General features: G+C 40.6%; 1 protein-coding gene across 5 annotated transcripts in view; it reads right to left on the bottom strand.

The window, feature by feature from the left end:
- Positions 1 to 1,025: 1,025 nt before the first annotated feature.
- The window catches only part of PFKM (phosphofructokinase, muscle), an 88,297-nt gene continuing 65,878 nt past the window's right edge, over positions 1,026 to 23,444 (bottom strand). For all 5 annotated transcript variants that reach the window (XM_073663202.1, XM_073663201.1, XM_073663203.1 and 2 more), the window contains 18 exons: positions 23,136 to 23,301; positions 22,039 to 22,083; positions 21,248 to 21,356; positions 20,964 to 21,059; positions 20,589 to 20,681; positions 19,911 to 20,036; positions 19,089 to 19,153; positions 16,078 to 16,141; positions 15,716 to 15,862; positions 11,303 to 11,373; positions 10,078 to 10,165; positions 9,159 to 9,311; positions 7,887 to 8,051; positions 7,099 to 7,160; positions 5,888 to 5,999; positions 3,271 to 3,370; positions 3,081 to 3,186; positions 1,026 to 2,074 (listed from right to left, as the gene is read on the bottom strand). In XM_073663202.1, the coding sequence (XP_073519303.1) occupies positions 1,930 to 2,074; positions 3,081 to 3,186; positions 3,271 to 3,370; positions 5,888 to 5,999; positions 7,099 to 7,160; positions 7,887 to 8,051; positions 9,159 to 9,311; positions 10,078 to 10,165; positions 11,303 to 11,373; positions 15,716 to 15,862; positions 16,078 to 16,141; positions 19,089 to 19,153; positions 19,911 to 20,036; positions 20,589 to 20,681; positions 20,964 to 21,059; positions 21,248 to 21,356; positions 22,039 to 22,083; positions 23,136 to 23,301 (1,913 nt within the window). In that variant the 3' untranslated portion in view covers positions 1,026 to 1,929. The remainder of the gene's footprint in view (positions 2,075 to 3,080; positions 3,187 to 3,270; positions 3,371 to 5,887; positions 6,000 to 7,098; positions 7,161 to 7,886; positions 8,052 to 9,158; positions 9,312 to 10,077; positions 10,166 to 11,302; positions 11,374 to 15,715; positions 15,863 to 16,077; positions 16,142 to 19,088; positions 19,154 to 19,910; positions 20,037 to 20,588; positions 20,682 to 20,963; positions 21,060 to 21,247; positions 21,357 to 22,038; positions 22,084 to 23,135; positions 23,302 to 23,444) is intronic.

The raw sequence follows: 23,444 nt of genomic DNA, 5'->3' as shown, positions 1-23,444 counted from the left end.
GTTAGTGAGGTCAATCATTCTGTGAAGAAACAGGTGTGAATCAGGAGCCCCTTATTTAAGGGTGAAGCCAGCACATGTTGTACATGCATTTCTCCTTGAAAGCCTGAGATATATGGGTTGTTCTAGACATTGTTCAGAAGAACAGCGTACTTTGATTGCAAAGTTGATTGGAGAGGGTAAAACTTATAAAGAAGTGCTGACAAGTGAGATAAAACGCTTACAAAACAAAAAGGACAGGTCTATGTGTGCATGGCTCTGCTCCTCCCCAGTCGTAATCTGATCCCTCAGTGAGCCATCAGTCTCTCTTATATTAAAGGGTACCTGTCACAGGGTTTTCCCAATATAAACTTAAGTCACCACATTTAGTTTAGGGCACAGCAAAGTCCTGGATGCATTTTAGCAGCTTGTCAGAGCGAATGTGGCGTTCAAGTGGCAGGAGTAGGGAAGTTGCTCATTAATCAATGTTACAAAGTTTCTTAGATTTGCTGGCACTACTGATTTATGCAAAATTTAATGTTAGAGCTTACCTATAAAACCAATCTGTTTTATTCACATCTTTACCTGTAATAAAATGCCACTTTAAATTGCTTTTGTCTTAGATTTATTCATACTAAACAAGAATTCCACTCCTTATTTATATCCCCCCCAACGACCAACGTGGAATTGTATAATACAACTTTGTTACTACATTAATACCATACATGATGATACTGGTGACAGGTAACCACTGATGAGCCATATTGCAGTTCATCTGTTTGCGTGTGACTTGAACCTATCTGATACTCACATATGGTTGGTTAGACAGATGTGCAGGTCATTGACAACACTGCTGAATTTCTCTAGGAGGCCGTTTTCACAGTAAAAGGGGGAATATTTAGAGAACTTTGTGTCTTATAGACAATTTTTTTTACATATCCTCTACAGAGAAGATGCATTTTCATGCCGAGAAGAAAAATACTATAAATATGATGAATGTAACATTAAATTAATGACGCACTGCATTAAAGTCTATCAACTACACACGGTGGGGGTCGTCATGGTCAGGTTTTTAATGGGAAAACGCCTATTCAGGTTTGAACAGGGCGGTTAATGATGATCACTGATATCTGGTCATTTTGCAGACAATCAGAAGTCTATGGGCTTAGTCTTATGTCCAGAAAAGCAAAGATAAAATCCTTTGTATAAGAGATGAGCATAAAGAGTGGCAGAACCTTGGCCCAGTGGCCACGTTGGTAGACCATGGCTGCCGGACCAGAGCCGGGTGAACCTCTTCCTACCTGCTGGCATCCCTGTGATTAGACCTGGGCACGTAATGAGGCACCACGTAGCGGTCAATGTCTGCTGAACAATTATGTGGCCACCATCTATTTTATGGCTACTCACTGATAGATTACATTTTTTCAAGAGTAGATAGCTTCTTACTGTGTGATTGTGGTGAGCTGCCAAACAAATGATTAGAATAGGCATCTGTTGCCAGCTGGCCATACACATTCGATAAACGTCAGCCAAACCTGCCGATTTTGACAGGCGCGTGGATCCATCTAATGTGTATGGTGCTAAGCAAACTCAGATGCTAGCCATGTTTTCTGTATGGCAGTTTGCCGATGGCAGAGGCAAGGGAAGGAAGGGTCTGGCAGCAGCTTACACCCCTATTAAGAACGCATGTCCTGGGCAGAGCATGCAGGTGTATGGGGAGGTCGGGAGGAATAACCGTCAGCCACACAAGCCGACAGCTAGCTATGGTGTGTGTCCAGATGAACAGGGATGATTCTCTTCTAGTTCCTAGCACTGTAATAATAAACAAGCCTTTTTAGCAATATAGTGAAAACCACGTGTTGCCTCCACCATGTACAGGTACACTCTTTTTTTTTCTGGCCATAATCTAGAGGTTTGGAGGACCCCTGTAGTGTACGTGCATCTTCTCCCACACTAGATTTGAGACTCCCCAGATCTCTTCCTGGTGATGTGCTCCAAATGTGCAGCCTCAGATGTGTCCAAGTTGATGTTGTATTTAGCCAGGATTTTGAGGATGGGGCGAAGTTTTAACCACCACTGCTGCTTGGGAAGACGATGTCTGAAGGCAAAAAAAAAAATTAAATAAATCACAATTAGAATAACATATTATTTTCTTGCTTTGATGGAAAGTATACCACCTATACTTTGCATGGTCGGACTATAGTGTCAGAAACAGAAATCAGGAATTCTTTCTAGGTTTATAGGCTGTGCACCCATTCTGCTAGTAGCCCTACCACTGGGCATAGTTACCCTTTTGGCACTCTCTCTTAGTGCAGTTTATTTGACCTATTTTTACAGTTAATTTATTTTTTTATTTTACTCACTTATATAGCGCCATTAATGCCACAGCGCTTTACAGACATTATCACTGTCCCCATTGGGGCTCACAATCTAGATTTCCTATCAGTATGTCTTTGGAGTTTGGGAGGAAACCGGAGAACCCGGAGGAAACCCACGCAAACAAGGGGAGAACATACAAACTCCTTGCAGATGTTGTCCTTGGTGGGATTTGAACCCAGCACTCCAGAGCTGCAGTGCTAACCACTGAGCCACCTTGCTGCCCAGTTGTGCAGATTTGCCTTGATATTCTTCATTTTATGCTTTCTGTCCTAGCATTTGTGAATTTACTTAAGTGGGTCTCTCACTCCATTTTTTGTATTCAGGAGGCAAGCATAAAGCCAAACTACTACTAAAACTACAACACCACATACAGGTATTGTGCTTTAAAGTGTATTCTGAATTTATTCCCCAAAGGTATGGAAATGTCTGCCTATACTGCTACATGTTTGCCATTCACATGCATATATTTTGCTTTTGAAGACTGTAATGTTGACCTACGAGATCTACTACAATCTCAAACAAAGGTATATGGATATACACCACTATAGTCACACTTTATAATTACATGTGGCCGGTGTACTGAATTTATGGGCATATTAGACGTCTACGCTGAAAGTTGTCCCTGAACACAGCCTAACTGAATCCATTTGTCCATGAAATGTTTCCAGAAGTCACAACTATGTAATATTGTCCATAATAATAATACAATTGTGGAATAAACATACTCAAAATCAGTTTCATTCTTCAGTTCCGTCAGAGGCTGGAAAACAAGACTTCTCTTGCGCATTCCCAACAAACAGGCCGAGTCAGCGGTATTGGCGAAAATACGACCTGCGACAGAGGAAGCGCTGTGAGCAGAGAAGGTCTTCTGAATTGGGAGTTAATAGACAAGATATAACTCAAGGAGAGGCATACCATGTCTGGAGCACTCCTTCACTTTTCCGGTCATCCACAGTACAGCTTTTGCACCCATTTTTGTGCCAAAGTTCCTATCAAAAGGTGTTGGGGTGCCCCCCTGAAAGAAGAGAAAATACCTGTTACCTACCTATCGCAAGACTATGGTTTCTGTGTGCAGAACAAATGAAATCTTAAGCAGTTCTAGCAAAGTCATGTGGTATTATCACTATGCTTCATGTCATTAACTGCATTATACCTGGTGAAATGTCCATATGTCTATTTGCAGCCATCACAATAGGCACTGTCCAGGGTCTGTATATTCTTTTGGTGCTGACATACATTTTCAGCTCTATATATAGGGAATATCTCATCAGAAAATGACCTATTGCCTAAATCAATGTTTAACGTTAAGCATATTTATTAAATATTTTTATTTTATAATGTAGCATATTATGGTTTATGTAATAAAAAAAAGACAAGAAACACTGAGCTCTTGCAGTTTTCACTTCCAAGCCTTATAAAATGCAGACACTTTCTGTCCTGCAGAGATCATACTTCATTACCACAGACAGGATGACAAGTACAGATAATACCCATCTAACACTGGATCCACCATTCACAATAGGTTAGAATCACAGCTCACCTCCTCCCCCTCTGCATGTCACTGTCACGCAGTGTGGGAAAGACTAAGTGCAACACGAAGAGATGAGGGGAAGGAAGCCCAGACACCAGAGAGATAACACCAAACGTCCTCCAAGGGCACCAGAGAGGAAGCTAACCGACTGCTATAGCTCCAAGCCTTTACAAGGGAAAATGAGAATATCACCGGCGACTCCCTGAAGCAGGCAGAGTTTATAAACACCCAGACCACGGTGTGTAAATCAGAGCAGGAGGGAGGTTGCCGCTGGGTCCAAAAGTCAGAAGGATTAAGAAGGCGTCTGCAATGCCAAACGCAGTAACCTTCTGCAGCCAGATCCAGAGCGATTGTCTGTTACATCTGACACATCCATGACAGTCACAGAACATACCAATAAGTCTCCCATAGAGATCAATGAACAGCTCATTTACATATAAGAAAATCATGGATTTCTCTGGAATAAGACATCATGTGTTAACTGAGAATCCATCATTGAGCACATTCTGGTGAGTCAATGGGAGAGTTTCTAGCTCTTCTATCTCTTTTTTTGATCTCTGCTCAGCTGATTAATGACCACATATCACATGAAAGTTAAATGTGCAGGGAAATAAAGGTTACAACATTTTTAATAAAACCAAGTTGCAATAATGATTTTAGCCCCCATATACATGCATTTAAGGAAAAAAAATGTTCTTAAACTTAGACAACCACAGAAGATGTTTTGGAGGGCACTGTGATTGGTAGGGGTGTTGTTGGAGGCCATAATTACTGTCAGAGGTTCAATCTATACACCGCTATTTTCGAGGGTACCAGATGTGGCACTATTTACCATCAGGGCACTGTCTCTTCACAGTTAATTTAGTGAGCACTATTTTTGGGCCACTATCTGTATGGCAATATCATTTTGGGGTAACTATACTTATGACACGATTATATTTGCAGTACTGTGTTTGAGGCATCGAGCAGCAGCATGATAGGCACAGCATTTGGAGTGACAGCAAGATGACATTGAATGAGCACCAAGATTGGTAAATTTTTTTGTGAGAAGGTGAAGAGAATGGTGTAAAAGTGAGGAAATGACTGAAGAGAAAAATCCAGCTTCATAAAAAGTTCAAAATTTATTTCCAAAGCAGCTTAAAAATTATTAGGTACCTATTATGGATTTCAATAACTTTTAAGCTGCTTTGGTAATAAATTTTGAACTTTTTATGAAGCTCGATTTTTCTTTCAGTCATTTTCTCTGCTTGCTAAGTGGTCCCTTGGAATCCCTGCTTTAGACGTCATTAGCCCAGGTAAGCTGGTACTATCCTTTATTTTGTAAAAGTGAGGAACCATAGATTTATGGACAGCAAACTGCAGTGACAAGTCATGACTTAAAGAAGTGTCATGGCGGTCTGGGCCAAATGGAGGAAAAAAAAGAAAAATTACCATCAGAATTGCTTGATGTTATTATAACTGTATTTTGTCTGTGACTTATCGGTACTATGTTCTCTTGTATGGCCTGTAGTGTTAAATTTAGTTTAAAAAGTATTATCTCCAGGGACAGTGTCATTTTGAGTCCCTAGCAATGCCCCTTATGCCTTACACAGCATGCCCCCTATGGATCTGTCACAACTCTGTACCAAGTAGATCTCAAGATCCATATACATCAGTGGATCTCTGCCTCTCCACAGTTGCCTACTCCTGTTTTAACCTGTCCCTGAAACAATAAAGGTGGCATCTCTGGAGGCATCCTGGGTTACAGCAGTTGCTGGCTTCATCGGAATTACTACATCTCTGGTGTCTCTGCCGTGAGAATCCAAAAGCGCTTAGTTAGAAAAGCAATCGCATACCATCACCTGCAATATCCTAATAAGTGGAATCTTATAAGAATTTATAGGAAACTCCATATAGTCTGTGTTCTTGGCCCAGTAAACGTCTGATAGATCTGTACCTGCTGGTAATAAGTCACGTTACTGTATTCACGGCTTAAGTGACAATCCATTGCAGTCTCCTTACCTGTTGCATGTGACCAAGAACATTTTTCCTACAGTCAAAGATGCCTCTTCCTTCCTCTGAATACAAATTGAATATAAAATCGGTGCTGTAATTGTCATTGCACTTTTCATTCCTGAAATAAAAAAAGTTAATTTAACCTAGAACATACTTGACAGTCCATACAGAAAAGTTGTAAAGATAGTCGTATATGTAGCATAAGTAAATGCAGTGTCTCCTCGGTAGTTCCAAATCCATATTCTGCTGGAAGGATAATCCACCTCCCCCCTCATTAATCCCTGGTCTCTCCCCTCGCTACCCACCGTCCAGAGAATATAGTTCAGAATACGAACAAAGACTTAGAAGGCCACTCATAACCAGTAATGTCCATACATCTGTGACCCAATCTCCAGATACCTCCCCATACATATTCTCCACTCCTTACACCTTCTCCTTCTCTGCTATTCTCTTGTCCATTCCTCACAATCATCTCCAAGATTTTTCCTGTACAACCCCCCTTAAGCCTAATTCACACTTCTGTATATCACATATGTATTCTATGTTTTTCAGGAATAAACCACATACCTAGTCTACTGTGCTGTTCACATGTCTGTTTTTTTATGGACCAAGTGTCCGCAAAAAAAGAAGGAAAATTCCATAGTTGTTTGATCTGAGTGGCAGATGAAAACTATCCATTTAAGTCCATATGGGTCTGTCCCAAAAAACCCTCTAGAGAAGACCTGCCACCAGGTCAAAGGTGGCTAGTTTTTGATTCTGCTTTATCCCTTCTGCTGACGTGAGTAATCGGTTTTGTTTTTTTTAAATATCTGAGATACAGTTGTAGAGATTTGGGCTTTCTTATTTAGTGCTAATTTTTATGATCTTTAGCAAGGGAATGTTGGATTCTCTAGGGAAGTGTCTCCAGGCTGCTCTGCATTGTTACTCGGTGAGCAATGCCTCATTGGTATAGACCATAAAAATTAACAGTGAACAAAAATACCCATATCTCTGGAAGCGTATGGCGGATTTATATACAAGTAAATACTAATAGTCAGGAGGAATAAAATAAAGAGCAAAAACTGGCCATTTTTGACCTGGTGACAGGCCCCTTTAAAGTACCTATGTATTTTGCAGAGAGGGTGCAACAATGAAAACCTTTCTTGGACCTTCTATCCTAAAAATGGAACAAATCCATCTGCAATATATTTGATAAAATATGTTCACAGGTTTCATACCTTAAAACTAAACCTCTTTTCACTGTAGTCTTCATTTTTTCAGTGAGATGTTCAACATTCGCCTGTTATCACAAAAGAGGAGAAAAAGGAAAGTACATTTCATTGACTGACCACACAATTGCTGTCTGTTGTAGTTATTCTAACATGCAATATCACAGGAGGGGAGCCACTAAATCCAAGATACTAGAAGAGATAAACAAGGGGGTTACAGATAGGAGCACATCGCGGTATACATTAGTTTTGAGAATAAGCTTACATTTTTTAAATATGCCTCTACCCATAACCCCACCTGAATTTTCTATGATTCATTGGTCTCTTGATCACTATTTCAGCTTTGTTTTCATATAGACAGCATTGCTGTAGAATTTCCATGCTCTTCAATTAATGTTAATTATGTTTATTTCAGATGACACCCATCAGTTTAATAATATCAGATGTCATCTGAAAATAAAAAGCCTTTGAATATTTAGTTAGCTTTATTACATACACTATTCCTCCCCAATTCCTTGGGTGGGGGAGGGGACAGATAAGGGCTTATTCAGGAGAATAGCAAGGTATGTGACCCCAGCATCTTCACCATCAGAAGTAACCTGGGGAGCAGGGATAGCTAGGATGCCCCTAGCATTAGGGACCGAGTAGGAGACTGGTAGCAGTCTCAGTAATCCGAGCACTCAAGATTGAGAGACCTTAGAAAGCCTGGAGCAATGTATTGGTGAACAAATCAGCTGCTTTAGGTCAAAGAACCAAAATGTGAAAGTTTTTAAAATCCCTAAATAACCTTTTCTTACCTGTAAATCATGTATAGAGAATGGCTCTTCATAAATGTATGCAGCATCTGCACCTGCGGCAAAGCCGGACATGGTAGCTAAATATCCACAGTATCCTCCCATGGTCTCAATAATGAATACTCTCCTCTTTGTACCAGCAGCTGACTGTTTGATCCGATCACACGTCTACAAAGATGAAATGTATATATAGAGACGAAAATGGTTCATGAATGCTGACCAACATTGTACATGTTACTGAACAATAAATTCTTGTTTTCTTCATTATATATCATTCACAAGTCATTTTCATTAGCCTTTAAACCTGTATGTCAAAGTTCCTAAGACAAGCAGCCACTACGCAATAATATTTCAGAAATGTATCCAAAATGTTATGGTTATAAACAATGCTGATTGGAGGATTTGGTGTTCGGTAGAGGCGTTTAAGGAGAGTTGTTCTGTGACTGTGGCTTGGTTTTTCGGGTGTGTGCATAGTTCCCATCCTCTCCTATTTTTACCTTCCTAATCCCTTTGGTGTTTTCCTTCTGTTTTCTGTGAGTGCATATTTTGTATGTTTTGGTATGTTCATTCATCCCTGTACAATTTTTCCTGGTTTATCTGGCTTGTTACATACACTAAACCTCCCCACTTCCCTGGGTGGGGGAGGAACAGATAAGGGCTGATTCAGAAGAACAGTAATGTACATGGTCCCAGCATCTTCACCATCAGAAGTAACATGGACAGCAGGGATAGGTGGGGTGCCCCTAGCATTAGGGACAGGGTAGGAGCCCCAGGTCCCAGGTTATCAGACAATAGTATCGTGACACACAGACATGAGAGATTCATGTTCTCGTGTCTCTAAGTAACACATATCGAGAAGCAGCAGCAGTATGGAGGATGAAATATAGTTGTAATGAGCAGTTTATGGGCTTGATTGAAGTTGATGTAATGTATATTAAAACTTAATATGTAACCACATATGGGAACATGTCCACTCATACTAGAGGTGCTGTGGGTTTACACAATACCACTAGACTTTTCTTTACCACCACAAGACTTAGTGGTGCATTAGAAATGATCTGTTCTCCTATAAGTGATTCCAGCTATCTAGTTGTTCTGGGATGAACATACTGTATTTCTGTTCCTTGCAGCTTGATGTGCTGGAAAAAGTAAGAAGTGCCTTCATTACAGGACATCCACACCAACTAATGCACATCTGAGAGGGCCAAGTGGCTAGTGCAGCTGTTATGTACATGCTACATAAAAACTCGGCAGCACATGGCGACTAATACTTACTGTAGTAATAGTGTTCAGGGCAGTATCAGCCCCAACACTGAAGTCTGATCCAGGTACATTATTTGACACAGTGGCTGGGATGACAACCAGGGGTATACACAACTCTTCATACTTGGATCGTCCTTCCATCAGCTCTAGGGAGCCAGTGAAGGCCTGCAGGAAACACGCTTTCATTATGAAGACATATGTGAACAGGTGGAGACATTGGCAAAATAAAATATGGTTCCCGCATCTGCTGAATGGAATGTCTGACAGATTTACTGCAGCCAAATAGTGTTTGTGGGTTCTGAGAAGTTTAGGTACAGAGATTCAGGGCTAGCTCTATTAAAGGCAAAATCGGAAGTCTAATACAACAGTGCCAGAGATAATCATTCATTTACAGTTTTACTTCTGCTCTTAGTGTTTGCTGTTATTATTATTAGTAAATCCCTATTTTATATTGCAGGTTAAAGTTTTTATTTCAACATGACAACACATTACTGAGATAAAGGAAATAAAACTAGCGAAGCGATCACCAGGAAAGGATACAAGTAGCAATATATCTTACCTGCAGCGGCCATTGCAAGAAACAAATATTACATAGAAGCCAATGATAGGTATTAGAGATGAGCGAATCGATTTGCTGTACCCCGATCCAGTGGTCAGATCAGTAATCCGTGGCTGCGGGACCCTAAGAACTGCCTCCTACCTGCCGGCATTTCCAGCTCCTCTTTTGATTAGCCAGCCTGGCGCAACGTCAGTCCAGCTAATCAATGGAGGAGCCGCGGGTGCAGGAACGTAGGAGGCGGTTTTGCAGGGCTCCTGTCCAGGTGCTACAGAATACTGACCTGGCTGCTGGACCCGAGTCCTGCAAATTTATTCGCTCATCTCTAATAAAAAAGATAATTACATTCTCCAATATAAAAATTTAAAAAAATACCTCAAAACCCCCAATAATGATAAGTCCATGTATGTTGAAGTTACTTATATTGCTACTAATTTCTTCGAGATATTTTTTAGGCAGCACCCTATGAAACAAGCAGAAATGTATTAATTAAGAAGTAAAGACAACGCTTAGATCAATATAAAATGCAGACATGGCTCCAACCACAGCGTCGCCTATCCATCATCACATCACAGCCTGGCAGATAAAATATTATCCTGAAGCAATTTGCAGAACATGTGGCTGACTGACATTATTTGTCTGTACTCCCATCATAGTGGGATGACTTACTGAACACACACAGCGAAAAAAAATAAATACTTAGAATATTCTAATAAATAACGCTGTAAAGTCTGATATACATTATTAGTATTTTTTATTATTAACTTCGGTTGGGAGTCCCAGAGCCCTGCTTCATAAGACTGCAATCATCCAGTCTTAGGCTCTGTTCACACTACTGTTCAGACATTCCACTATAGGGATAGACAAATGGCAGGATGTGGTCCATCGGCCAGTTCAGTAATGTGTGATTGCTGGACAGGAGTCCTGAGAATCACCTCTTACCTGCCAGCATCCAAGGTTCCTCTTTTGATTAACTTGCCCAGTGCGTCGTCATCATTGTGGCGTAACACATATGTGGCATCACACCAGGCCGGCTAATCAAAAGAGGAGTCATGGATGCTGGAAGGTAGGAGGTGGCTCAGGGCTCCCATCCAGATTACAGACACGGCCAATGGCCTAGGCCGTGTGATTCGATTCGCACCAACTCCAACAAATGGAATTAATGTCCAAAAAGTATTCATTACATAATAGATGCAAAAGTGAGCAGAGGTGCCCCACTGATTATTGGAGGGTCCGTCTGTGTTTTTTTATGTGTCAGTTTTTAGAATGAAAAAATTTTTCTGCTTGATGTGCTTTTTTTCTTCTGGTCTAAAAGAGAACACATAACGGAAATCAGATAAACCCCATAATAAACAGTGGGATCCTTCTGCTTCTGCTTCTATCAGTTGTGCAACAGATTCTTTCTGGATATTTTCTTTTGTCTGTTCCTAAAAATGGGAAAAACAAATGGAATATGCAAACAGAAATGTGAACATGGCCTTACCACTGGCAGAAACCCTGACAAATACTGCTATCTTCCTAAATGCTGAAATAATTGTGGGGTTCAAGACCCTTGACACTTACAGGAAACTTCACATTAAACAAAGAATGAAAAAGTTACCTTTTGGTTCCAAGTCGTGAACCACCTTGTCCTGTCCATCCGCCAACCCCTCCCCATCCAATCTCTTCAATCTAGTAAAAAATGATGATAATAGAAGAATTTACTCATCAAAATGTAACATAAAATATAACAATCAAATATAACGGCCAGCTGGTGTTTATTTCTGGGGAAAAAAATGGAATTTCACAATATCAAAAGAGGACTGAATGGAAGTGTTCACAGAAAACATAGGGCCCCAATGAGCTCATCAGGAAATATACTACTTCTATGAAACAACTTTACAGGGCTTGTTTGTCAGACGTGGAGTCCAGATCCCATAGTAAAGTCTGACTGTCTGCAGCCACCACAGGGGAAGTGCACAGCATGTCCATTTACACAGACGCAACCGGCAGCTGGAAATTCTCCATGCAAAGTTCCCCCCCTAGAGGAGGCTGCAGGCAATCGCCATCCTATGTGATGTAAAGAAATAAAAGTAGTTATTTATTTATTATGCTTTTCTTATATGGCACCAACATATTCCACAGCGCGTTACAGACATTATCAGCACTGTCCCCAATGGGGCTCACAATCTTCATTTCCTATCAGTAGGTCTTTGGAGTGTGGGAGGAAACTGGAGAACCCAGAGGAAACCCAAACAAACACAGGGAGAACATACAAACTTCTTTTTAGTGCTTGGCCACCTCACAGACATGTAGTTTTTATTTTTTTTCTGGTTAGTTTAATATTTTTTTATATTTTTCTATAACTTGAACCATCACTGCTGGGAGTAACAAAATTCCCATGCACTTTGTATTTAATAATGAGACTGGACTATGGGGATAATCAGCCAGACTACTATGAGGCCGGAAATTTATGGTGACTATATGGCTCTAAGTTATCACAATTTGTATCTTGTTACACACATGGTCAAAATTGTTGGTACCCCTCATTTAATGAAAGAAAAACCCACAATGGTCACAGAAATAACTTGAATCTGACAAAAGTAATAAATTAAAAATCTATGAAAATGAACAAATGAAAGTCAGACATTGCTTTTCTGCTTCCACAGAATTTTTAAAAAAATGAAACTCATGAAATAGGCCTGGACAGAAATGATGGTACCCTTAACTTAATATTTAGTTGAACAACCTTTTGAGGCAATCACTTGCAGTCAAACGATTCCTGTAACTGTCAATGAGACTTCTGCACCTCTCGACAGGTATTTTGGCCCACTCCTCATGAGCAAACTGCTCCAGTTGTCTCGTGTTTGAAGGTTGCCTTTTCCAGACAGCGTGTTTCACCTCTTTCCAAAGATGCTCAATAGGATTTAGGTCAGGGCTCATAGAAGGCCACTTCAGAATAGTCCAATGTTTTCCTCTTAGCCATTCTTGGGTGTTTTTAGCTGTGTGTTTTGGGTCATTATCCTGTTGCAAGACCCATGACCTGTGACTGTGACCAAGCTTTCCGACACTGGGCAGCACATTTCTCTCTAGAATCCCTAGTCTTGAGATTTCATTGTACCCTGGACAGATTCAAGACACCATGTGCCAGATGAAGCAAAGCAGCCACAGAACATCACAAAGCCTCCACCATGTTTCACAGTAGGGAGTGTTCTTTTCTTGATATGCTTCATTTTTCCATCTGTGAACATGGAGCTGATGTGCCTTGCCAAAAACTTCCATTTTTGTCTCATCTGTCCATAGGACATTCTCCCAGAAGCTTTGTGGCTTGTCAACATGTAGTTTGGCAAATTCCAGTCTGGCTTTTTTATGTTTTTCTTTCAACAATGGTGTTCTCCTTGGTCGTCTCCCATGAAGTCCACTTTGGATCAAACAAAGACGGATGATGCGATCTGACACGGATGTTCCTTGAGCTTGAAGTTCACCTTTAATCTCTTTAGAAGTTATCCTGAGCTCTTTTGTTACCATTCGTATTATCCGTCTCTTTGATTTGTCATCAATTTTCTGTGGCCACGTCCAGGGAGGTAGGCTACAGTCCCATGGATCTTAAATTTCTGAATAATATGTGCAGCTGTAGTCACAGGAACATCATGCTGCTTGGAGATGGTCTTATAACCTTTACCTTTAACATGCTTGTCTATAATTTTCTTTCTAATCTCCTGAGACAACTCTTTCCTTTGCTTCCTCTGGTCCATGTTGAGTGTGGTACACACCATGTCACCAAACAGCACAGTGAGTATCTGTAGCCCTATATACAGGCCCACTGACTGATTACAAGATTGTAAACAGCTGTGATGCTAATTAGTGGACACAACTTGATTTAACATGTCCCTTTTGTCACATTATTTTCAGGGGTACCATCATTTCTGTCCAGGCCTATTTCATGAGTTTAAATTTTTTTTTAAATTCTGTGGAAGCAGAAAAGCAATGTCTGACTTTCATTTGTTCATTTTCATAGATTTTTAATTTATTATTACTTTTGTCAGATTCAAGTTATTTTTGTGACTATTGTGGGTTTTTCTTTCATTAAACGAGGGGTGCCACCAATTGTGCCCACATGTGTACATCACAATAAACTATAAATTCTAATGAAAGATATTAGCTCAAGAAGGCAGAGCGCTCCTGTGTTCTCTATGAGAGCGCCATCACCAGACATCTTTGCCAGCGTCTTATCTCTGGGAGAACAAAGTGATCAGCCACTCAAAATCAGACATATCCGACCGACATCTCGCCTAACAATCAGTTCATTTGCCCCCCCATACACATTAGACGTCGGCCGAACCCATCAATATTAGTCTAAGGTGTATGGGGGCCAAATAAAATATAATAACTATTTCAATATACATAGATAAAAAGTTGTAAAAATAAATCTAAAATAAGACAGCATAGATGAAGCTACTGGTGGGTACATCTGGAAAAAGGATATAAAAATCCTATATATAAATGTAATGTTGTATCCAGCAATTCAATGGTACATGTAATAATCTATGACTCCAGCCATGTGAAAAACCCAAATATATATCTCTCAAAAGATGGCATAATATAATACATCATACATGAATGGGTAAAGTAAAAGAATGAGAAGTATGGCAGATATAGAATATCAGGTATGCCACTTTTACCAATGTTTGATGCTAGAATCATGCATGAGACCATCTAACATATAAGAGAGATACCCAGGTAAATAAGAACATACACTGGTCATAGGTGAATGTAAGCAGGATAAGTTACCTTAAAAATATATTTCCAGGGACCCACCACACCCGACGTGCGTTTCGCATTGAAATGATAATTGATGACCTATATAATGTACAACTTACCTACAATTAACCCCTTCATGAGCTTTGACATATATTTATGTAAAATGTCGTGCCCTGCCTTGATGGCTGATTTAATTTGCCATCAAGTGCTTTTAACAGCCGCGGGTGAGCAGTCCTCTGCCAGCGGCTGATACCTTGTTAAATCCCACGCGCTGGCTGGGAGCGCGTCACTAATCCATCAGCGCCCTGGTCACGTGTCTGCAGAAGACCCCCGTGCCTGTCATTGTGAATTTTCAGTGAATGCCGGCCCATGACCGACGTTCATAGATAGTGATTCCTGCTATACATAGCCGTGGTTCAGCACGGCTATGTATAGAACAAGAGATCGGATGATCGCAGCTTCAAGTCTCCAAAGGGAACTATTGAAGTCAGTAAAAAGTGTGAAAAAAAAGTTTTTAAAAATATGAAAAAAAACCTTACAAAAGTTCAAACCACCCCCATTTTTCCCCATTGAAAATAAACCAATAAAAAAAAACCCAACATATATTGGGTATCGCTGCATTCAGAAATGTCCGATCTATCAAAAATGCCAGTAAAAAGCCAAAAAATGGAGACACTATGGGTCTCAGAAAATTAAAACATGTTTTTTCTTACAAATTTCAGAATTTTTTTTCACCGCTTAAATAAAAAAAAAAACTAAACATGTTTGGTATCGGCGTACTCGTACTGACCTGGAGAATTATATTACCTGGTCAGTTTGAGCATTTAGTGAACATGGTAAATTATAATCCCAAAAAACTATTGTGGAATTGCACTTTCTTTTCCATTTCACCGCACTTGGAATTTTTTTCTGTTTTCCAGTACACTATATGGTAAAATCAATGGTGTCAATCAAAAGTACAACTTGTCCTGGAAAAAACAATCCCTCATATGGTTATACTGATGGAAAAATAAAAAAAGTTATGGCTTTTGGAAGAAGGGGAGGAAAAAAAGAAAGCGCAAAAAATGAAAAATCGCAAGATCATGAAGGAGTTAATAACCTACGTATGTAATGCACATTTGACCTTGGTTACATTATACTGGGGAAGCTTTAGATTACCCACAAAAGTTGTAAGGGGAATAAATGGTTCAGTATCTGAAGCTGCTTTCAGTCAATGTTTCTGGTATGAGACATGTACAATATTGGCTTTATGTAGCATGAACAGAAGACGTACCTGTCCTTTAGCGAGGCCTTCAAATCCATCATGGACAGCGAACATCCTGTGGCCTTGGATGATGCCGATCCTCACAGTGGACCTGACGGCAGCGTTCATGCCAGCCGCTGGGGCTCCGACATTCAGCACAGCCAGGTTATAGCCGCTCTACAAGTGATGGGGGAAAGTGATGGATTTTCTTAGTAATCTCTTATATTTTAAGACAGAATTTCTAGAACTTGTAATGTGCTTTCACAGTCAGAACCGCTAAATCCTGGAATCTGCCCTATGGGGATGGTATCTGAAGCTGATAAGAATGAAGAAAATTCTACATCTTGTACAGATCACCCACACTACAAGAACACATTGAGAAGAGTGCAGACCTTTGTAGACGGTGGTCTTATGTGAGCCAGGGTCCGGTACACATTCCAGTTGTTTTCAAAGCTCCTGTAATACAAGTTAATATAATGTGGTGAGGCAGAAGTATCCACATTGCACATGCAGAAAATCTACAGCTAAGGCCACGGTCAGTATTTGGTCAGTATTTTACATAAGTCAAAACCAGGAGTGGGTGATAAATACAGAAGTGGTGACGTGTTTCTATTATACTTTTCCTCTGATTGTTCCACTCCTGATTTTGGCTTACAAATACGGAAGTAAAATACTGACCAAGTACTGAAGGTGTGAATGTGGCCTTACAGTGAAACTTCATTATTAATTAACATTGCCCCACATTAGCTCCAGGTCATACATCCTTTAACACCAATGTGCCATAGTAGCACTACTATTCCATGCACGACGTGTACATGTTTATCTTAAGGGGGATGGTGGAATGAGATTGATCCCTTTCTCAAATATTTTCCGTCAGGTCCCCATGTACATGAGTGTCAGCCAATCCTGTTAATGTAATTGGGTTCAATGAAGAGTACAGTAGCCCCTAGCTAATATTTACATGCCTATACCTAAACGTTGCTGCATAAAGTACATTTATCACTGTCTGATCAATGCAGCCCACCAATCATAAGCATGGGGGTCCAAGCCCCCTGTATGACCACACTGAGGAACAGTTTAGATGAAGTGGGGGTCATGCACCCTTCAGCCCTATTTAACCTTATTTAACCTCTAGAGGGCCATTTGAGTGGTCATTCAAGATGTATTGGCATCTAAGGCTATGTGCCCACGATGCAGACTTGAAGCAGAAATTTCCTGAGCGTTTTTTCCTCTCCCTGGCAGAAAAAACGCATGTGGATTTTTTTAAAGCGTTTTTACATGCGTTTATGCATGCGTTTTTTCAAGCGGTTTTGAGCATCACTCAAATGCATTTGGAAAAGGGATTGAATATAAGTTGCTCACACAATATAAATCCATGCAACTGCCATAGATTTATATTGTGTGACCAACTTATGATGAGAGTTCTGCTTTCAAATGCTGCATCCATAGTCAAAAAAAAAAGGATTAAAAAGTTAAAAGAAAAAAAAAAAAACCTTATACTCGCCTCTCCGGCGCCCCCCGGTCTCCTCCCGGCGGCGATCCTCTCTCCTCGGCGGCCCATGGTGTATGGTCAGGACCGCTACCATCAGCTGACCGCTGACGTCACTGATGAGCTGATGGTAGCGTAACCATCATCTGATAAATGACGTCACCGCAGGTCCTGCCAGTACACCGTGGGCCGCTGAGGAGAGAGGATTGTCGCCGGCAGGAGACCAGGGGCTGCCGGAGAGATGAGTATGAATCATTTTTTTTATTTTTTACTTTATAATTCTTTTTTAACTTGTGGGTACGATGGTACCCGGGTCGAATGAGAGGCGTAGCAGTCTCCTCCTCTCCCGACCCGGGTACCATCCGTGCTTTGAACTGCTGCAAATCCGCATGTATAGATATATACATGCGGGTTTGCTGCGGTTACAATGCAAGTCTATGGGTGCAAGATCGAGCCGATATTGGTAGTGCTGCGGATTTTTTCGCAATGATAATCCAATAATTTCCGCAGCATGTGCACAGCACATGTGGATTATCATTGGGAAACATGGCAGACCACTTAACAAGAGATTTTAATGCGTTTCGGCGGCGGAAATACCGCAGCAGAAACGCATTAAATCCGCATCGTGGGCACTCAGCCTTACAGTCACAGTAACCTTCAGCGGCAATGTCTTTAGTATAAATGACAATTGCAAAAACTTTTGACATGTGAGGAGTTTTACTTGGTGGGAGTTCATAGGCAGAGACCACCACAGATTGCGAAAACAAAGGAAATGAATTCTATGGAGTCTGTTTTCTGTGTCAATGGACGGCATTGCTCATCTGAGCACTTCATATCCTTTATTTTAGTAATCAGTGGCACCCAGACTTCCACCAATTAAAACTTTTATGACTTAAAAACTTCACCAGCACCACCTAATAGAATAAAGCAAATGTGAACAGGTGCAAGCTGCTATGGCTGCATAATATACAAACAAAAGACTATGGTAGCGCTCTTTAAGCGCTAAGATGTATGCAAACACTGAATAGATGAAATTTAAACTGCATTACTGCTGTATAAAATATACTTATAAGAAAACTAGATGAGCTCACTTTTGTAGGTATCCACCATCGCATAGGTTTCGGAGGTCCAGCAAGCCCCTGGGCGCATTCAAGTAAACTCAATATAAAAAAAAATATAAGGCCGGCATGTCCGATAAAATCTTGGCAGCTTTATTACACTTTCATTAAAATCAGGTCACAAACAGGACAGTGTTCTGGTGTTGACGCGTTTCGACTTGAATAAGTCTTAATATCATAACCAGAGAAGTTGGCTTTTTACTTCTATATTGGATATACTTAGAAGATGAAGGTACTTAGCATATAAAATGGCAAATTCATGTGAGTCCACCAGTCATGACAATGCATACCTAGTCAGTTTTTGTAGTATACTAGTGGAGGTGGTGACGGCCTCCATATTTGGCTGGTTTAATTAGTGCTGGATCCTACCTGCCCTTTAAATTTGTAGGCTTGTTAAGAGGCATGTTTGATAAATATTAGGTTTAGGGTCCCATCAAAGAAAGATTCGCCTTGTTGTGGCTGATGGGGGTCAAACATGAATTTGCCAATTTGTGTGCTAAATAGCTTCATTTTATAAGTATATTCTATATAGCAGTAATGCAGTCAAAATGTCATATATTCACTATTTGCATACATCTTAGCGCTTACAAAGTGCTGCTGGATTCTTTTGTTGTCTCTGCCAGGTCAAAGATTGTCTCTAAATGACTGTTACTCTTTCCTACAGCCTCCAGCATACCAAATAAGATGGCAACATTTGCCTGACAGCTAATATAAAGAGAAATACCGCAATTAATAAATGGTGGCAGATTGCAATGTGCAATACCCGTGATTATAGAAATGATTCACAGATGCTCACCTTCCTCTTAGTTTAAGAGCTTCGCTAAATCTCTTGTCATTCATAGCTTGTGTCACATCCTTGGTCTGATAAAAATAACACAAAAGAATAGTACAACCTAAGCAAAGCGAAATTGCAAGTTTGACTACATGTGGTTTATGATTATTGGTTCAGACATTTCTGAAAGATGGTCGTCTTTTTCACAACAATTTTATTGCTCCAATACAGGGGTCCCCAACTTGTAGCTCGAGAGCCACATGTGGCTCGCGGGCCCGTGATGTGTGGCTCATGGCCGTCTGCCAGCTTGGTGCATTATCACCCGGTCTAGCAAACAGCTATTAAGAGCAGATCTCTAGATGGTGACTTGTGTGTAGCTGGCACAGAAGAGCAGATCTGAATGGGGTAAGATAGGAAACCCTGGAGCTTGGCATACTGCCTTGGTGTTATACTGGTAATAGGGGGCTCTGGGTTTCATTACTGTGACTGGGGCAAGAGCTGGATGTGGCTCGCAACCCTCTCTCAGAGCTGAATGTGGATCTCAAGGTCTAATACATCTATAAAATGAAGAGTCAACTTTAAAAATAGTCTTGATATATCCTAGCTGTTAGTGTCTACAGTTCCCATGCAGATCTAAGTGTCACCAAGGTTACAGACTACAAACAAACCCTGTGTAGTCTGATCTTGCAGTCATGTGTTGCTCTTTTTTTCCATTTGCTCCATTTTCTCTTCTCTGTAGGTAACAAAGAGAATGAGACATGGTGTGTGGAGTAAGACATGACTGATCAGACTACACACAGGAAACTTTTATATCCGGAGGATAATTATATGGGGGCAGCGTCTTACCACTTGAACACATTCCATTAAAGGCAGACGGATTGCCTGATTCCCGGACAAACTGACTACACAAGCTGGTGTGTCCGGTGTTCCTTCCAACAAGGCCATCACAGCTTCCACTCCCATTCTGCTTCCCTAGATAAGAAATACAATTATTAGTGAGCTCAGGGGTTCTTTTACATGATGGAACGACTATATAAGATGATGATCAGCCCTCGCTTATAGCCCTCATACACATTCAACAAAACTCAGCTGAACCCGCCGATTTTGGCTGACCAACTGTTGTATATGGGGGCTCCTGACTCCGCCCCAACAGAATATATCAGAGGAGAGAAGGATCTGGCTTGTTGAATTTCCACAGCCGACCTTTTCTTTGGAGCAGATACTAGAGGAGTCTAGTAGTTGCCCTGTCAGAGAGAATAAGAATAATCGGCTGAGCCAGATGTTCCTGTTTATGGGGGAGTGGAGAGAGATAGCCATCTAATGTGCATGGGCAGCTTTTGGATTTTCATCTAGCAAAGCCCTAGATAGGACGGGATAGTGGTTGTCATATGATCATTCCTCCGTCCCGTCATTACTGTCGGTAGCATATCCTCAGAGAAATGTGCTGACGATCGATAATTTTTGGACTCACATAAAAGATATAATCAGTTGACAAATTATTTCAGCCTCCAGAGTAATTCTTACCAAAATTCTATCAAAAGCTGACGGTGTTCCACCACGCTGAACGTGTCCAAGGATAGTGACTCTTGTGTCATAGCCGAGGCGCGTCACAACTAGCTGTTAAAATGAAAATGCAAATTAGAGATGCATCAATACAACAATATCACAGTTTTCACCCTATACAATAATGTCTTACCCTAATGTTTCCCGTTTTACAATTTTGACCATGTTGCCACCAATTCAATTTATGCCCAGTTTATCTTGAGCTGCCAGCAGCATGGTAGCCACATACAAGGGGCCCTAGAGCTGCACGTTGGGGAAACCTGATGCAGCCTATATATAATTGTACTACTGATGCTTCTATAAAACTGACTGCATTTGAACATTGCTATTACTCACCTTTTTTACATCCTCTGATGTGATAGGATTGCCATCCCGGTCAATTGCCCCTTCAGCAACAATGATAATATTCAGCCTTGATCCACGACCTCTCGTCTAAAAATAAAAAATGTCATTAGCATATTGTCCACCAGAGGGTGCTACGATACATTCAATACCCAAAATTTATAGGAAACTGTAAGGGGTGAGATTTTTTTTATATACACAATTTTTTAATTTCATTTATTAGTTTAAGAAAACGATTATACATCATCATTATGCTATAAAGAAGAATGGTCACATACCTCACTTAGTCTTCTGCAAAGATGTTCTTCCCAATTTTCTTCAGGAGGGGATTCTGGGATAAAAACCCAATCGGCTCCACATGCAAGTGCGGTTACCATAGCCAAGTACCTAGAAGATGACGAGGAAGAGATGGTTTAATGGAGTATTCCCTGCACATTGTTACTCAACATAAAATACATTCTTATTTAATTAGTGACCCACTATTGTATGTCCTATTAGTGCATAAGCAGGTAATGGGGATCCTACTATCGGTCTATCAGGTAATGGGGATCCTACTATCGGTCTATCAGGTAATGGGGATCCTACTATCGGTCTATCAGGTAATGGGGATCCTACTATCGGTCTACCAGGTAATGGGGATCCTACTATCGGTCTATCAGGTAATGGGGATCCTACTATCGGTCTACCAGGTAAAGGGGATCCTACTATCGGTCTACCAGGTAATGGGGATCCTACTATCGGTCTATCAGGTAATGGGGATCCTACTATCGGTCTATCAGGTAATGGGGATCCTACTATCGGTCTATCAGGTAATGGGGATCCTACTATCGGTCTATCAGGTAATGGGGATCCTACTTTCGGTCTATCGGGTAATGGGGATCCTACTTTCGGTCTATCGGGTAATGGGGATCCTACTATCGGTCTATCAGGTAATGGGGATCCTACTATCGGTCTATCATGATGTAACTAGATTCTGACTAATTATAGTTATATATTAATTTACTCATTAAAAAACGATGGAACTGGTCCTGCATAATTGGGGGGTTTGAACTTCTGGTCTAGGACTTACCCGCAGTGCCGGCCCATCACTTCTAGGACGAAGGTCCTTTGGTGGCTAGAATACAAAAAAACATTAATAAGAAAAAAATATTTAGAGCCTGGGTGATAATGGATCGATTACAGAAATACATGACCAAGAATGTCCAATTTGTGTATTACATCAGGAGCCCCAGACTGTTATGGGGTATCCCAGATATAGGAATACTATTTATAGATGGTTATCCCCCTTTAGGTAACTGTTCTGTAGTCATTGTACATAATACAATTCTGAATATGTCCCAAATATAATAAAAAAACGCAAATATAAGTGGAAGTAATTTTAATATTAGAGTTGGGCAGCAGCGGGGAAAGCAAATAGCTTATGGCAGCCTGTAAGTTCTGGATGGAGCGAGCAGAGCTACAGACATAACTGATAGCAGCGTTCTTCCGGCAGACCGCTATCTCTCCCAACTCCCCCCATACACTCGAGTTCACGTGTTTTCAGTGAGCGGAGGGGTTAAAGCTGCTGTCAGACACATCTGGCAGAGGCTTCTCTCTCCTGAAAACTAAAGGATCGGATACTGACATTCCAAATCCTTCTCACTCCGACATCATCTGTTGGGATATCAAAAGACTGACCGTCACTTCTAAACAGAAAGACAAATGTGAACAGGAGCAAGCTAACAGAGCCAATCTATATAACTAACAAACTAAAACTGTAGTCTGAAACGCTATAGTATGTAAACATTGAATCTATGGAATTGGAATTGCATTACTGCTCTAGAAAACAATTTAAAAAATGAAGGAACTTAGCGCATAAATTGGTCAATTCATGTGAGCCCAAAATATATCTCCTACAAATTAGCAGCAAAATCTGATCATGTTAGAAGTTTGGCAGTGGATTTTAGACTAGCTACAATGAGAGGGTTGCGGTAAAAATCCACAATAAAAATCGTGATAAAATATCTTATCCAACTGCCTGTTAGAGTAATCTGATGTGTATTTTATATTGTACAAATCTACAGGTAAAAACTGCCACAAAGCCATCCCCTGTGGATTTACCCTAAATGTGCTTACAACTGATTTGAAGACAATCTCAGTGATTAATGTCTCATCTTCAGTCTTTACCTTTGTGCTGTTGTAGTAATGGCGTCTACTATCTCCATAATCCTGTGTAGAGCAGAATCCGTTCCGATCGTCATATCTGTTCCACAGAAATCGTTATCAATGGATCCCACCAGCCCGACAATATTCAGGTAGCTAGACTTGTTGGCTTCATCAGAACTAATTTTTCCTAAAGAGGAAAAATAATTGTAGAAAAATGTTCACAAAAAAACCACACATTTTCTTCAATATTTTCTAAAACCATTCTGCGGAATAAAACCCTTGTGCGGAATAAAACCCTTGTGCGGAATAAAACCCTTGTGTGGACCATCT

This window comes from Phyllobates terribilis, unplaced genomic scaffold (genome assembly GCF_046119375.1).
Source record: "Phyllobates terribilis strain yellow unplaced genomic scaffold, ASM4611937v1 Scaffold_2__4_contigs__length_985480577, whole genome shotgun sequence".
NCBI classification, from domain to species: Eukaryota; Metazoa; Chordata; class Amphibia; order Anura; family Dendrobatidae; genus Phyllobates; species Phyllobates terribilis.
Note: the sequence above shows the minus strand (reverse complement) of the source record. Positions and strands in the feature narration are given on the sequence as shown.